The following is a 16,852-nucleotide window of genomic DNA, read 5'->3' on the forward strand; positions in this document are numbered from 1 at the left end:
GCAAAGCTCCCCAGAGGTTGTGCAGGCCAGAGCAACAGTCACGTGAGGCTGGAGAAGGGGAAGAAAGAAGCGTTAGGGTGCCACTCTCCACGGTTCTCCTGCCTCTCGCCAAGGGCTTCCTGTAGACTCAGACCACCAGCTGAGACCCTAGGCTCTGTCTGGATGGGTTGGTTTTTTTTTTTCATTCCTAAACCTGTTTTCTGTGGTTCCATGAGAGATGAATTTAGCTGTAACTAGACACAGCCTTAATATTCATGTATTTATTCTCAGAACATACAAACTCATCTTTTCAGAGAATAGAAAACAAGTTTCACTCAGCGACTTCAAGATGAGCACAGCCAGCTCACCCTGTCCCACACCTACTAAAAAATTCTGGGCGAGGGATGCCTGGAGCGCACAGCACCCCTCGGCACGGGGGTGCACAGCTCTATAAACAAGGCTCTCATTTTGTCTTATAATCCCAAAAGGCAAATGCTATCAAAATGACAGTAAGGGTCCAAGGTCCACGACCCTCACAGTGCCAGAGCCCCTGCCTGAGTCCCCCAGGGGAGGGCGCAGCTGCAGCTCACGAGGTCGAGTCTGTGCTGCAGCGGTGCCCGCCTGGTGGCAGGTTTCTCTTCAGATGAGGGGCAATGCCAGTTGGCTACCCCACAACTGGCAAGAGCCAATGACCCAATGCAATCCCGGTGCCCTCCAGAGGCGCAGAGCTGGGCCAAAATCCACGGCCACTTGTTCTCCCCGCCTCCTGCAGGGCTTCCCTCCTCTTGCAGCCCCACACTCATGCCTTCAAACCGGAGGGTCCAGCCAAGGAGTCTGTTTCCTAAGCCCCCATAAGGGTGAGGACCTGGAAAGACGACTGTGAGGGTCCTGAAGAACAGACTTTGGAGTCTGCCCTTAAACCCATGGAAAGAGTCCTGTGTCAGGCAAAGATGGTCTCTTCCCGGCGCTTCTTGGTAAGAATAGTGCCTGGCTTGTGCTGGGCGTCTGGGTGGTTGGCTAGCTCTGGGGGGCAGGAGGACACTGGGCTCTCGAGAATGGCTTGCTTCAGTTCGTAGAACACAGCAGAATCCTCTTTGGTGAGGAAGGTGATGGCCACACCACTCTTGCCAGCTCGTCCCGTGCGGCCAATGCGGTGGATGTAATCTGGGCAAAAGGTGGGGGAGCGATGTCACTCAGGGCACCCGGCCAGATGGCCTGGTGAGCGGTGTCTGAAGCCTCTACTTTGAAGATGCCCTCCTTCCCACCCCTCCACGGGCAGCAGGTAGGTAGAACCCCGCTGCCTGAGCCTGCAGTGCCCACAGTGCTCTCCCCACGACCACTACTAACAGCGTCCCCCAACCACACAGAGAGGGATGATTCTTCCCACTTCCATTCTTTCCCACACTCTGGAGACAGAGAGCTACCCCAGGTACAGGACGACACTCCCTATGAGGCAGAGTGGGAGCTCTTCTCACTGGGACAAGCGATCCTAGACTCAGAGCTGTGAGCAGTGGCCGCGGTGGTCTCCTCGGCACAGCACTCCAACTTCACGTGGAGAGAGACAAGGGGTCTCCCCTCACCGAGACTGCAGCTGCTTTCCTCCCACTTACCTTCAATGTTTTTGGCCATATCATAGTTGACCACCATAGACACATCTTGGATGTCGATACCACGGCCCGCCACATCTGTAGCCACCAAGATGTCCTTGGCCCCAGCCTTGAGGTTGGACAGTGCGAACTCTCGCTGCTCCTGGCCTTTTCCACCATGCAGCGTACAAGCATTGTACTGTTGGGAGAATGGTGGGACAGAGAAGGTGCAATGGGATCACGGAAAGACACAGAAGTTAAGAGGAAGCAGGGACAGAGAGAGCAGGTTTCAGAGAGTAACAAGGGAGAAGAGGAAGGAGGCAGGAGAAAGAATGGGTGCAGTGAAGGTAGGGGGAGAACAGGTGAGCGGAAGACAAAGTGGGGGAGACCAGATGTGGCATGGCAGAGAGAGCCAGGGCAAGGTCAAAGGTAAAATCAGGGGTGAGATGTGGAGCCAGACACATGAGAAGTAGTCAGAGAGGATGCGGGTGGAAAGCAGGGACCAAGAAGTTCAAGGAAGTTTAAGCACTGAGTAGAGAGGACCCTCAAACACCAGTCAGGAGTAAAGGATACTGACCCACATCTCCTGACCACAACATTCCCTCTCCCAAACATACATAAACACAACAAACTCCAACCAGTTCTATTCCTCATCCTCAGATCCTGCCAGGATGTGCGTCTCAAACCTCCCTTGGCCCCAGGCCACTCAGAGGAAGACCCAAGGGCAGAGCTCCAGCTGCCACTGCTGGGACAGATAGTCATAGCGACTGGTCCAGTCCTCCTCATCTCCACCAAACCTCCCTTCCCTCCAGTCCTGACCTGTTCAATACTGGAGAAGTTCAAAATCGAGTGAAAATTTAAAGCAGGGACCTAGGGGGCCCCTCTAATTTCAGAAAGCAGCACCAAAGAGAACAAACTCTGCCCTTCCCTGCCAGACACACCCCCATCTTCTCCAGGGATTTGGCCAAAACATCACAGCCCTTCTTCTGGTTGACAAAGATGATGATGGGTGGATCGAAGCCTTGCTCCAAGATTGCCAGCAGCTTTTTCCTGGGAAGAGGAGAGAAAGGAAACAGCAGCTCCTCAACAAGGCAGAACAACTGCCCTCCAGCAGCCACTCACCCTGAAAAAGCCCCCTCTCGGCTGCCTCCCTGGCTCAGCTGCCCCTGTACCTCTTCTCTGACTCCGACATGAGGAAGACCTTCTGCTCCACGCGCTCATGGGGCTTGCCCGCAGAGCCAATGTACACCACAGCAGGCCGCCGCAGGTAGCTCCGGGCCAGACGCTCCACAGCGGGGGGCATAGTGGCCGTGAACATGACCGTCTGTGAAAACAGGAGGCTCAGCCTCAGGCCCAGGAAGACACACTCAAGAACCCCACCACCACCACCACCATGGGGAGCACAGCCCAAGCTGAGACTCCGCAGCAGGCCACGGTGTAAACTCTCACAGCCACCACCTTCAGAATGTGTCCTTTGCCGTCCCACTTCTTTCCTCAGTACCTGTTCCTGACATCTTGTGACGACAGGAAGGGCTGGGAGCACTCATTAGTGTCTGTGGTAGGCAGCACCGTGACTGTCTGGGACCACTTTTCCAGAGCTAAGCTAAACGGTTATACTGTTAGGGATGTCAGAAGCCCGCACCTAGGCGGGCCCTGCCATTTGGGAAACACGTACTCTGGGACCACCTATGGCAAGAAGGGCCCTAAAGCAGGTTTGCTGACCTGCCCAACTCTTCCCAGCCCAGGGAAGCAGCCTTACTTGGCGGTACTTGTGTTTTCCTGACTCAAAGTTGGCCAACATCTTCTCGGGGTCCTCAGCCTCATCCGTGTCCGGCTTCTGGTTGCTAACAGGCATGTGCTCCAGGATCTTCTGGACATCTGGCTCAAAGCCCATATCAATCATTCTATCTGCTTCATCCAGAACCACATAGGTGCAGCGGCTCAGCACCAGGTAGCGATTCTCCAGCACATCAATCAGACGTCCTGGGGTAGCGATCACAATCTGAGGGTACAGTGGAATCATATGTAGCCTGAGTGGGCACCCCCTTCTTCTCCCTTCTGTGGACTATCCACCCACTTGGACACCAGAACCCCAATGCTAAGGACCTTGGATCCCAGCATCTAGCTACATTTGACAGTGAAGGGTCCTGAGAACTGACACAAAATCATGTGTTGCTATCTTGGATTTTTTTCAGGAATAAACAGGGTCTCTGAATATGATACAGGACTTAGAAGAGGAGGCAAATCAAAAGGAACTTTCTTAGACGGAAAACAGACTAAGGAATATTTGTGGAGGGGGCTATATAAAATGATTACACTAAAAAGCCTGCAGAACACCCCACTCCTATATCAGAGGTCTTATACAAAGCTCTCCCCCCGCATCCTGAAAAGGAGGCAACACACAAAGTCAACAATTCGGTCTGGCAGAGTGACCAAGAGCACAGGGTATGAATAGGATCTCAGTCCTGCCCATCGCCAGCTGTGTCTGACTCTGGACGAGCCATTAACCTGGGCCTCGGCTTCGTATGTAAAATGGAGTCCCCTGTCTACTCTCACATAACTGAGAATTACTGATGTGCACAGTACAATCCCTGGTATGAAAGTTCTCAACAATAATAGCTCATCTGCACAGACCAGCCCTCTTCTTCAGCTGACTGAGTGTCTGAGGCAGGACTAGAAACAGAGCCCCAGAACAGAACAGCCTGAATGGCGGGCTGGCTGCCGGCCAGGTGCACAAACCTCACAACCCATGCGCAGCCTGAAACCCTGGTCCTCTCTGGAGATGCCGCCAATGACAGCCACAGTGCGGATGCCTAGTGGCTTCCCAAACTTGATGGTCTCTTCCTCAATCTGTTGAGCCAGCTCACGGGTGGGGGCCAGGATGATGGCATACGGGCCCTGGTCTGACTCTTCGATCCTGTGGTAAATGGGGCATCCCACAGTTTCAGGAGCTTTGCTTCCCATCCGACCGCAAACAGGAGCAAGCCCAAGTCACACTTAAGGGCGGCTATGGGAATGCAGAAGGTGGTGGGAAGAGGGTGCAATGATCTCCCTTAAAAATCAGAGTCTCCAGGAGAGCCACGCTCCCCAGGGAGTGGTCCTTGCGAGCAATAACATCATACATTTCTTCAATATTATGATCCAGTTATGCTCTAATATCTGACCCAGACTACAGAAGAGGCTTATGATAAGACTTCAAAAGAAAACCACTCATTTGCCACTTTCAATATTCCTACCCAGGCAAACCCACTCCAAACAGTGTCAAGTGACCCCACCTGTCAATTTTGGGAAGAGTGGTGATCCAGACGAGCAACGGGATGAGGAAGGCTGCTGTCTTGCCACTGCCAGTCTCAGCCACACCAATGATGTCACGATTCTGTAGCCCAATGGGAATTGCCTGACGCTGGATAGGTGTTGGCTCCTGCAGTGGCCCAGAGAGAGTAATGGGTAAAGGCAGAATTATATACCACCTGGGCTACCGCTGACAGAGTGGGCACACACGCTAGCACAACAGGAAGACACCAAAAACCGTTCACAGGAATGAGAAGAAACACAATCACCAAAGGCCAATACTGCCACCACAAAGGAACAATGTCACCCTGGTACCCCTGGCAGAGAAGGCACCAAACAGTCAAGGAACAAAGTCTGGTCTTCTGGACCAATCTGCGGCCCCTTACCTTGTAGCCACACTTATCGATGACCTCTAAGATATGTGGGGGCAGAGAAGAGTCTTTCCAGGATCGGATGGGATTAGGGATCTTGCCACCTTTGGTGGTGATGCTGTAGTCCTCACGGAATATCCGCCAGTCCCTGTCTGTCATCTCATCCAGCTTCTTCTGAGACCAGTGACGATCATCCCAGCGCTGCTTGGCTTCCTTCTTACGAAGTTTGCGGAGTCTTGCCCTGGAGCAGGATCACAGAAATAAGTAATAATTTCCCAGTTCCTTTCCACACACTCTGGGCTCTGCCCAACTACCCCAGTGACCACTCACTCCTCCTGCTCCTTCTCTTCCAGTGTCCGCCTCTTCTCCATCAGATCTCCGTAGAAACGTGACTGCTCTCGTTTCTGCTGCTTTAAGTCAATGCCTGCAATGAAGCCTCGCCCCAGCAACTGTACCTGGTGCCGCTCTTTGTACCTGAGATTGAGACAGAGGAAGAAAAAAATAGAGCTGTAGCCCTGGCTTGTGTGGCTCAGTGGATTCAGTGCCAGCCTGCAAAACTGATTCCAGGTCAGGGCACATGCCTGGGTTGCAGGCCAGGTCCCCAGTTGGAGGCATGTGAGAGGCAACTGATTGATGTTTCCCTCCCTCTGTTTCTCCCTCCCTTCCTTTCTCTCTAAAAATAAATAATTTTTTCTAAAAAAAGGAGCTGTTACAGAAGGAAGGAAGGGCAGATGACCAATATGCATCAGTTTCCCCCACCCAGAGGACTGGCTGACTACCAGTTTTCCAATTTCCCATCCCAGCTTACCTTACTTCTATTTCTGTAGTCATTGGTTCTCCCTAGGAACTGCCTACTCTAAAAGACCTAGTTTAGACTTCCGCCAAGATGGAGGCATAGATGGAGACGTCGTGCTTTCTCACACAACCAAGTTTAGAGACAACAAAATATTGGCAGCGGAAGGCACAGCCAAAACACAGAAAATCGAACTTTTCGGAAGTTTGATAACAACAAACTCTTCAGCCTGACCAGTAAGAGGGGCGAAGCCAGAAGCTGGCAGAGCAGGGTTGCACAGGAAAACTCGGTCAGATGGACTCAGGCACGTGGAACCCAGGCGTGGGGTTGCAATGGGCGGACCCAGTGAATGACTCAGTGAGCGACCTGCAGACCCAGCAAGGGCGCAGGGTGGTGAGACGGGATCGAGCAGGCCCCAGTGGCTAGAGGCAGCAGAGGGGGCTGCCATTTCCCTGCTCTGACCCCGCCCTCACATACAGAGTCACAACCCAGTGACCTGAGCAGCCCCGCCCTGGTCGACACCTAAGGCTCCGCTCCTCATACTTAACAGGCGGGAACAGACCAAAAATGGCTCAAGAAGATCTCAAAGCCCCAGAATCCATAACTCTAAGTGACGAAGAAATAGCCAAACTTTCAGATGCACAGTTCAAAACACTGGTGATCAGGATGCTCACAGAACTGGTTGATTTTAGTCACAAATTAGAGGAACATATGAAAGCTAAACTAATTGAAATGAAAGGAAATGCACAGGAAACCAATAGTGATGAAAAAGAAACTGGGACTCAAATCAATGGAGTGGACCAGAAGGAAGGAAAAATGACCAAACAGGAAAATATGAAGAAATAAGAATTCAAAAAAATGAGGAGAGACTTAGGAACCTCCAGGACATCTTTAAACACTCCAACATCCGAATTATAGGGGTACCAGAAGGGGGAAAGGAACAGCCACCAGTGGAAAACTTATTTGAACAAATAATAAAGGAGAATTTCCCCAATCTGGAAAAGGAAATAGACTTCCAGGAAATCCAGGAAGCTCAGAGAGTCCCAAAGAAGTTGGACCCAAGAAGGAACACACTAAGGCACATCATCATTACATTAGCCAAGATTAAAATGAAGGAGAGAATGCTAGAAGCAGCAAGAGACAAGGGGACAAGTCACGTACAAAGGAGTTCCCATCAGACTGTCAGCAGATTTCTCAAAAGAGACCTTACAGGCAAGAAGGGGCTGGAAAGAGGTATTCCAAGTCATGAAATCCAAAGACCTACATCCAAGATTGCTCTATCCAGCAAAGCTTTCATTTAGAATGGAAGGGCAGATAAAGTGCTTCTCAGATAAGATCAAATTCAAGGAGTTCATCATCACCAAGCCCTTATTACATGAAATGTTAAAGGGACTTATCTAAGAAAAAGAAGATAAAAAAAAGATGAACAGTGAAAGGACAGCAAACCCATAGTTATTAACAACCACACCTAAAACAAAAGCAAACTAAAAAGACAGCTATATCAGGAGCAGAAACATAGAAATGAAGATCTCATAGAGGGTTAGCAACAGGGGAGTGGGAGGAGGAGAAGGGGGGGAGAAGGTACAGAAAATAAGTAGCATAGATGGCAGGTAGAAAATAGATAGGGGGGCAAGAATAGTATGGGAAATATAAAATCTAAAGAACTTGAAACACGTGTTCATAAACTAAAGGGGGGATGGTGGGGGAGGGGATGTGCAGGGTGGAGGGGAATGAAGGGGGGGAATAGCACAACTGTAATGGCATAATCAATTAAAAAAAAGACCTAGTTTAGACAACCTACTCAATGGGAGAAGATATTCACCAACAATATATCCAATAAGGGGTTAATATCCAAAATATATTAAAAACTCATATAACTTAACACCAAAAAAGAAACAATTTGAGTAAAAAAAAGGGCAGAGGACCTGAATAGACCCTTTTCCAAAGAGGATCTAGAAATGGCCAATAGACATATGCAAAGATGTTCAATGTCACTAGTCATCGGAGAAATGCAAATCAAAACCACAATGAGGCATCACCTCACACCTGTCAGGATGGCCATGATAAAAAATCAACCAGCACTGGGGAAGATGCAGACAAAGGAAACCCTCACACACAGTTGGTGGTATTGCAAATTGATGCAGCCACTATGGAAAATAGTTTGAAGGTTCCTCAAAAAATTAAAAATAAAACTACCATATGACCCAGCAATCCCGCCTCTAGATATGTAACCAAAGACATACAAAACACTATTTGGAAGAGGTACATGCAACTCTATCTTCATTGCAGCATTATTTACAATAGCCAATATAAGCAAGCAACCTAAGTGTCCATCAACAAATGACTGTATAAAGAAGACGGGGTACATATATACAATGCAATATTACTCAGCCATAAAAAAGAATGAAATTGTACCATTTGCAAAACATGGATGGACCAAGAAGGTGTTAGGCTAAGCAAAGTAAGTCAGACAGAGAAAGACAAATATCATATGATTTCATTTATGTGTGGAATCTAAAAAACAAAAGTAAATGAACAAAACAAAACAGAAACAGACTCACAGACACAGAGAACAAAGTGCTGACTGCCGGATGGAAGGGGGTGTGGAGGGAGGGTGTGGAAAATGGGGACTGAGAATTACAGACCGGCAGTGACAAGAGTCACAGGACGTACAGTGCAGCACAGGAAACACAATCAGTATTATTGTAACGACTATTTGATGTCAGCGGGGCACTAGACTTATTGGGGGGATCACTTCATAAGTTATATAAATGGCTAATACTTTGCTGTACACCTGAAATTTATATAATACTGAACGTCAATTGTAATTAAAAAAAGATCTAGTTCAGGCCTGAAGCCACTCACAGTGGGTTGTAGTCGATGGATGTGTCCTCAGATGCATCCCACTCAAAGACAAACTTGCGGTCATTAAGGTGCCTCGTTCGGCGACGCTTCTTAATGCCACCCAGGTAACGCTCCTGTCCACAGACAGAACACAGAGTCCATCAAGCTCAAGGCCCAAAGCTCGAATGCAGAGATGAGAACGGCCAAGTAATTAAACCTCATCTTTGCATGTGGGGCACATGAAGACAGAGCCAAGGCCTGCACCTTAATGGCGTGCAGTTCCTTGCTCTTGTCCTTCTCCTCTCGGATCTTCTGCCGCCCTTCCTCATCCTCATTTCCATTGGTCTCCCGCTCCATCCTTTCCCTGCGTTCCCGACGTTCCCGTTCCTGAGGGTCTTCTGCAGACCAAAGAAATCAAAGCTGCAGAAGAGCTCAGTGGAAGAAAAAAGAGAGCATGGAGCGATCCAGACAATGGGCACCAAATAAGAAAAAAGGGGGATTTATGATACAAGGGAAATGGAACTATAACAGAAAGATGCTTTTCTCATAAACTTCCCCCATGCTTTCCTTTTCCTCCAGAACAGAGCAGTTTCTAGCTCTCCTGAGTGACACTGTGACGCCACCTCACCCTTTCACATCCCACCTAAGGGCTATAGCAGGTAGGAAAACGAACCCAACATTTTCCTGCCCAAGTCTTGAAACTGTTTCCTTTTCTTCCTCTCTTCTTCAAGCATCCTCTGTCGCTCTTCCACCTCCTGCTGCCGTCGCTTCAGGGCTTCAGCCTCTCGCTCTGCTTTGGAGAGAAACTTGGGCTACAAAACAGATTGACACTGTAAACAGAGGATCTGGAAGCAGGGTATAATCACATCACTGATCCAAGATAGTAGGGAGCCCAAAAATATTTGCTCAGGCATTAAACCTGTTAAGAAAAACACAAAGAGGCCTGGGATCCTGTTATAGGCTGAATGTGTCCTCTTCAAAATGCATATACAAAAGCCCTAACCCCCAGTACCTCAAAATGTGACGGAATTTGGAAACAGGGCCTTTAAAGAGGTATTTAAGGTAAAATGAGGCTCTCGGAATAGGCCCTAATCCAACCTGACTGGTGTCCTTGTAAGAAAAAAACTTGGAAATACAGAGATACACTGGGGATGCACATGCACAGGGGAAGACCATGTGAAGACGGAGATGTCCATCTACAAACCAAGGAGAGAGGCTTCAGGAGAAACAACCCTACTGTCACCCTGATCTCGGACAGCGAGCCTCCAGAATGGTGAGAAACTCCATCTCTGTTAAGTCGCCCAGGCTGCCGTTTTCGTACAGCAGCCCAAGCCAGCTAATACAGACCCTCAAATGCTTACTTTTGCCTCAGCTTCTTCTTCAGCCTTTTTCTTGGCCAGGAGTTCCTCCAGGGATAACGGCTGGGCCTGCAGATGAAACACAGGACTTCATTCCATGAAGGCTCTCTCCCTTTGAAGAGCACAAACTCGGGCTTGAATTCAAGAGGAAAATGAAAAAACACTTCCTCTTGCTTACCTTAGGCTTTTTATCGCCATGTTCATCCTCTTCATCCTTCTTAGAGTCTCTGTCTTTTCGGGATTTAAAATCTTTCCCTCGTCCAGGAGATAAACTTTAAGATGAAGGAGAAGAAAGGGGTCCATATTGCTGCTGTCTTACCCAACCCCTGAATGAGGTTCAGGCTGACCCCCCAAAGAGGAGGGAAGTTTCCCCATAACTCAACAAGACTGGCCCACGGCCACCCGTCAGGGCCAGAGCTCCCTGTGCAGGCAGGGTCGCTCTGCCTGCTCAGAAACCTCACGACAGCCTTGTCTTGGCCCCAGTCTACTTGAATCACCTTTTCTAAAACTAGTTTCTTGTAGCAAGTGGGTCTTCACTATTGACATCAGAAGTATTTTCTCCAGACAGCAGTTGCACATTGAAGGAAAAAAATCCTACTCTGTAACACACGATGAATTTAGCCCACACAGCCACCCACACCCCCTCCCCAGATACTGCTATGTCTGTCCCCTCCTCCTTTTCCTCCCTGCCAGTCCCGGCAATCCTTTCCTCACACCTGCTATAAGCCTAACCTACAAGGGATCTCAACAGCTCCACCTGTGTTTGTTATACGAATTCTGCTCTTTGTCCTGAATTTCAACTACACACTCAGGGCCAAATAAAAAGTTGAACAAAAAATTTCCAGAATAAAAACATCCAGATACTGGGGTATTAAGCTCTACCAACAAATACACGCTACGTATTCTGGGCAGAAAACTAAACGGGTCAGTAGAGCTAAAGAAATGGTGTGTAGGCTGGCAACCTTCCCACATTAATTTCTAAATTCTAAGGACAAGCTAGCCCTCGGGGGTTGTGACCTCACTAACTGACTACACTTTCTAAAGACACATGCCCCCTGAAAAAGACAACTAACTACCACTCGGGTCCACCCAGACAATTCTACTTTCCTACAAAGCTGAGCCAGCTCAGGTGCAGAGAGGAGGAGCTAGGAGCATTTCCCCAAAGCCCCCCTCACTCCCTCACGTACCTGGATCGTTTCCGGTCCTTGTCCCGTCTGTGCCCGTCCTTGTCCCGATCTCGGTCCTTCTTATTCCGATCCCGCTCCTTATCTCGTTCTCTGTGCCGTCGTTCTCTGAAGGCAACGAATTTAAGAAATCTCTTGACAGTTCCAGAGTAACCCACTTCACTGCAGCCCTAAGAAGGGTCTCATGATCTTGTTTTTTAATTTACTGATTGATTTTTAGAGAGAAAGAGACATCGATTTGTTGTCACACTTACTTATGCACTCATTGGTTGATGCTTGTTTATGCTCCAACCAGAGAGCAAACTGCTTATCAGGACTATGCTCTAACCAACTGAGCCACCCAGCCAGGGCCTGACCTTTTCTCCCCAAAATGAATTTTAAAATTGGGGAATATGTCTCTTGGGGGAAGTATGAGGGGATCCTAAGATCTTACAGCTCAGAGCTGTACTGCTAAGTATTAATGGCAATATTCGACCATCACTGGACCTTCATCTTATAAGTTCATTCTTAACTGTTTAAACTAAAAATCAGTAGGTGTAGAGACTGATGTCTTAGTCCTGAAGGTATGAGAGGAACCAAGAATGAAGAAGTCTCAAACACACTCTCCCTTCCTGTGTAACAGACACAGTCACTTCACCTTTCCATGGACTTGGACCGGGAGCGGGAGCGAGACCGGCTGCCACCTCGTCGCCGATCCCTTGAGCGATGCCGCTTCCTGTCTTTAGATGGGGAAGGTTTCCGGTCCCGGTCTCTGTCCCGCTCTCTCTCAGGTGTCCGAGACCGCTTCCTTTCCTCCTTGGAAGGTGACGCATCACGGTCCTTCTTCTCAGCTAGCTCTCCTGCCATCTGTCATGGGTAAGAAGAGTTCTTATCATGCACTAAGTACTGCTCTGAACTGTTCATGTATAATGGACTTAATCTCAAAACAACCTTATGAGGCACATACGTTGCTATGGCTCCTTTACAGATGAGGAAACCGAAGCACAGGTATATAAAGTAACTTGCTGAAAGACACGGAGCCGGTAAATGGCAGAGTTCCAGGCAGCCTGGCTCCAGAGACCCGCTTTTACTCATTATACGACACTGCCCTTCTGTGATTACTTTTATCTATTTTCAGTTCTAAAAGTATACAATGAATATACCTTATTTTTCTAATTAGACTGCAAAAGTATGAAAAGGTACGTTAGTGAGCGAACGGTGCACTAGCTGTTTCCAGATACAGCCTGCACTGAGCATCTGAGGAGCCTGCCAGGTCTGCCAGCCCCCCGGGTCAGTCAGCGCGCGCACACACACCTAGGCGAGATAAAGTCTCTGAAACTCATAAAGAAAGCTCAAGGGTGGGGGGTAACTTTGAGATTTGGCATTATAATCAGCATTCCAAGGAAAACTAAAAGGGACAAACAGAAAGGCACCACTAGTCATGCAATGGAAAAAACTGGTGACAGGCACACAGAACCTCTGGGAACTTTCTTCTTTTTCTGCAACTCCCTGTGAGTCTATAATCATTTCAGAAAAAGAAAGGTAGATGCCAACCACTACAGGTCACACACATTCTGACCAACACTCCCCACTCAGATTTTCAGTCCCATGAAAGGTGTAAGCAGGAACTTGTCCTGTTCCCTCTTGCCTGGGAAACACTGAACACACTGTCAGCTGTCTTTCAGACTACAAAATCTACTCAGCTTCATTTGCTAAAACCTCAGCAAGTCGGAGCCTGCCTCTCCCGCATCACCGCTGCCATCACCATCCCTACCACCTGGGATACATTTCTCAGACCTTATTTTATCCCTAAGTGGTTCAGCTAGAATATCAGTCCCCTACACTTTAGTTTGCAATCCCCCTTTCCCAGGTCATTTCCTGCCATATATTGTTAAGGAGGAAGAACTTGTAATGAAAAGAAACAAGTAGCACTTTCAAAAGGTGGAGAAACAACCCATTTTATCTCACAAATGCCTGAGAAATGACTGAATGTTCTGTATCAGTACATCATGCATTGTCACATGGAAATTACACTGATATCTCTTCCACATGCAGCCCTAAGAAAACATGCTAGCTCTGGCTGGTGTGACTCAGTGGATTTAGTGCCAGTCTCGAACCGGAAATTCACTGGTTCAATTCCCAGTCAGGGCACGTTCCTGGGTTTTGGGCCAGGTCCCCAGTTGGGGGGGCGTGTGAGAGGCAACCGATTGGTGTATGGTATCTTTCACACACTGGTGTTTCTCTTCCTCCCTCCCTTACCCTCTCTCTAGAAATAAATAAATAAATAAATACTTATTAAAAAAAGAAAACACTCTAGAAGAAAGGCTATTTTCTCTGTAAAGCATCCTAGACATCATGAATTCTTTCAGTAAATATTCACTGAGCACCTGGTAGTTGCCAGAAACTGTTCTGTGTACTAGAGATGTACCTGTAAACAAAACGAAGTCTCAGGTCTCCAACATTTACATTCCAATGAAGCAGACAACAGCTAAGCAGTAACATAAGAGTATTTCAAATAGTAATTAGAACTAATGAAGAGAATAAAACAGAGTGAGCCCTGGCTGTGTGACTCAGTGGATTGCACACCAGCCTGCAAACAGAAAGGTTCCTGGTGTAATTCCCAGCCAGGGTAAATGCTGGGATGCAGGTCAGGTCCCCACCTGGGGGTGTGCGAGAGGCAACCAATAGATTTCTCTTGCACATCAATGTTTCCCCCTCTTTCTCTCTCCCTTCCCCTCCCTCTAAAAATGAATAAAATCTTTAAAAACCTTTTTAAAAGTAAAAAAGAGTAATATAATGGAGAGGGGTATAAACAAGAGACAAGAAAGCTCAGGAAAGAAATTTTTAGACAACATATAAGCTGAGATTTGAAGGATGGGAAAGAGAGAGCCTACAGAGATCAGGGAAAAGAACTTACTAGGTAGAAGCAAGTACTAAGGCACTGGGCAGGAACTAGCTCACTGTGTTTGCCAATTAAAAACAGACCTGTATGGCTGAGGGGCAGTGACTGGGGAGAAGACTGATTCAAGAGTTCAGGGAAGCAAGCAGGAGTTAATCACGAAAATAAGTTTTAGGCCAGGGTAAAGGAACTTGGATTTTAATCTAACTGCCATGGGAACATTAGAAGAGTGTTAAACAGGAAGTGATATGATATACTTTTACATTTTTAAAGGATTATTTTGGTAACTTGCAAGAAACTACATAGTAGGGAGGTCAAGAATGGAAACAGAACCACTGAGAATTATAGTAGTCTATGCAAGAGATGACAGCGGTCTGTTCTGGGAAATTAGCAATGGAGATGGAAAGAAGTAGACAGCTTCAGGGTACACTTTGGAGGCAGGGCTAACAGGACTCACTACAAAGGGAAAAAGGGAGAGGGGACACAAAGACAGCTCCTAAATTTATGGTCTGAGGAACTGGTGGGTCATGGTGCCATTAGTGAGTGAAGAAGACTGGGGGAAAAGAGATTTGGGAGGAAATCAAGTTTCATTTTGGCCGTGTCAATAAGAAAGCCAAATGGAGACTGCACGAAGGTGGTTGAAAATGCAATTCTGGAATTCAGAAGAGAGACCCTAGAAACAAAAATCTGAATGAATACATAGAAAGCTTTTAAAGCCACATGACACTAAGTGATATTGCTTAGGTAGGCAGTATGGTTAAAAAAGAAAACAAGCAAGAAAAGAATGAAGAGAATGCATGACTGAGCTCTTGAACATTGTAGCACTTAGAGGTCAAGCACAGGGGGAGCCGTAGGGAAAGATGCAAGTAGGGAAAGATGCAAGGAAGCTAAATCCAGTGAGAAAGAAGAAGAAGGAGATAAAAGTAAAGTAAAAGAAAGGAGGAAAATGTGATTTCCAGATCCACAGAAGCCAAAACGCATTTCAGGGAGGGAGTGGTTCACTGTGTTGATGGAGTAAGACTAGGAGCCAGAGGTGTGATGATCCTTGCTTTTGGAAAAATGGAGATACTTGGTAACCCTGACAAGAGTTGTTCAAAGTCTGAGTGGAGTGAGTTTAGAAGAGAACACAAAGCAAGAATATAGTAAACAGAGGCAACTTTTATTTTAAGTTCTACTTATCACAGGCACACCCCAGCCATTCCTTCCCAGCAGCCTTCCTTGCAAGTCTCCAGATCTTCGAGCTCCTCATTTCTTGTCGGGCAGGGGCACATTCCTTTTTTGAAGTTTGTGTCAATCATCCACTACTTACAAGGTACCGTGCTAGGTACTGCGTGAGTTACAGAAGGAAATCAGGAAGACTCTGTCCACAGGAAGTTTACAGAACAGGACAGGGTATGAGACACATATCAAGATGAAGACTCAGATAAGTATTTATTACACCAGTTCAAAGAAGTTTCATTTGTGAGATCTGCAGAAGAAGTGGCTCTTGGGCGTTTAAGTATAGCAGAATTTAAAGACGTGTAACTAAGAGTGCGGAAAATAAGTCATTCCCAGCAAAATAATACAGGAGGGGCGGAGGCGGGAAAGCATGACTGGTTCTGGAAGAAAAGCCTGAGTTCTAGTTTGGAGCAAGGGCTACTCAAAACAAGAAAGAATAAGGTCAGACTGGGGATATCACAGGTGCTGTGCCAAGGGCAAAGGTCTGGCTGTAACATCTTCCAGAGACCTGGCCTGAGCTCCCAGGAGCCAACACCACCCGCTTGGGGCCCTCACCCCTTCTCTCCTGACCGCTAGAGCTTTTCGGGCTTGTGCCCCTTCCCTGAGGCGTTCTTCCCCGCCTGACCCCGGAGGCAAGGGTCAACGCCATGCCTACACTCTCGCCCTTTCAGCAAACTTGTGGGAACCGCCTCCATCGCCCAACACTCACCACTCTTGAGTCTGAACCGCCCAACGCGGCCTCAACGTCGCCGAGCAGTCGCCATCTTTCCCTTTTCCTGGTCGCCGAAATGCAACCCCCTGGACCGCGCGGCGAGCTGGGAAGGCGAGTTCCCGATGCCGGGCTGCCCTGGCCAACAAGGGGCACCCGAAAACTACCAATCCCAGAATTCATAATGCGAGCGCCAACCCTGAGCCGCGAGGTCTGCTGGGCAATGTAGTTCGCGAAAACATTTGAATCTGTAGGCGGAGGCGCTTTCCGTGGATAGACTTCCTGCAAAAAGTCCTCTCCCGGTGCAGTCATCTCGGAATATGCTGGTCTTCCTAGAAATTGCAATTAACGACTGTAATGGCTTGTGGCTTACATCCCTCTGTGGGAAAACGTTTAAAAAAAACACTGAGAGATGAATTATTAGTCTTTTTTTATAGGTGGTTACAGGCGTAGCCGAGTATTTCACAATGAAGATGGGACTTGTGTAGGACTTCCCAGGTTTAGGAGGACATTCTAGCGACCCACGATAACAATCCCCAGTTACTGTGACAACTCAAAATGAGGCCATACAACGGATTACAAAGACTTCCAGGAACGATGGTGTCTCCTGGGCAGTGGCAACCGTTTTTTCTGCACTCCAG

The 16,852-nt window shown here is 47.9% G+C and overlaps 1 protein-coding gene across 1 annotated transcript; it reads right to left on the reverse strand.

Annotated features, from left to right (window-relative positions):
- Positions 1 to 245: 245 nt before the first annotated feature.
- On the reverse strand, positions 246 to 16,295 carry DDX23 (DEAD-box helicase 23). The gene is made up of 17 exons (XM_037135842.2): positions 16,212 to 16,295; positions 12,044 to 12,252; positions 11,410 to 11,514; positions 10,401 to 10,494; positions 10,226 to 10,291; positions 9,538 to 9,676; positions 9,129 to 9,262; positions 8,886 to 8,998; positions 5,558 to 5,701; positions 5,243 to 5,468; positions 4,841 to 4,986; positions 4,305 to 4,482; positions 3,325 to 3,567; positions 2,738 to 2,889; positions 2,507 to 2,615; positions 1,590 to 1,764; positions 246 to 1,143 (listed from the first exon to the last, which is right to left on the reverse strand). The coding sequence occupies exons 2-17, from the start codon at positions 12,250 to 12,252 to the stop codon at positions 920 to 922; spliced, it is 2,457 nt and encodes an 818-aa protein (XP_036991737.1). The 5' UTR covers positions 16,212 to 16,295; the 3' UTR covers positions 246 to 919.
- Positions 16,296 to 16,852: the final 557 nt, after the last annotated feature.

This window comes from Artibeus jamaicensis, unplaced genomic scaffold, assembly GCF_021234435.1.
Source record: "Artibeus jamaicensis isolate MK-2021 breed Jamaican fruit bat unplaced genomic scaffold, CSHL_Jam_final contig_233, whole genome shotgun sequence".
Lineage (NCBI taxonomy): Eukaryota > Metazoa > Chordata > Mammalia > Chiroptera > Phyllostomidae > Artibeus > Artibeus jamaicensis.

Bases quoted from the DNA above. Each gene is read 5' to 3' on its own strand.
- DDX23 (XM_037135842.2), bottom strand. From the start codon at position 12,252: ATGGCAGGAGAGCTAGCTGAGAAGAAGGACCGTGATGCGTCACCTTCC. The intron at 9,677-10,225 runs GTAAGCATTTGA...TCTGTTTTGTAG, and splicing joins AAGAAGAAGCTGAGGCAAAA to CCCAAGTTTCTCTCCAAAGC. The intron at 2,616-2,737 runs GTACAGGGGCAG...TCCTCTTCCCAG, and splicing joins ATGTCGGAGTCAGAGAAGAG to GAAAAAGCTGCTGGCAATCT.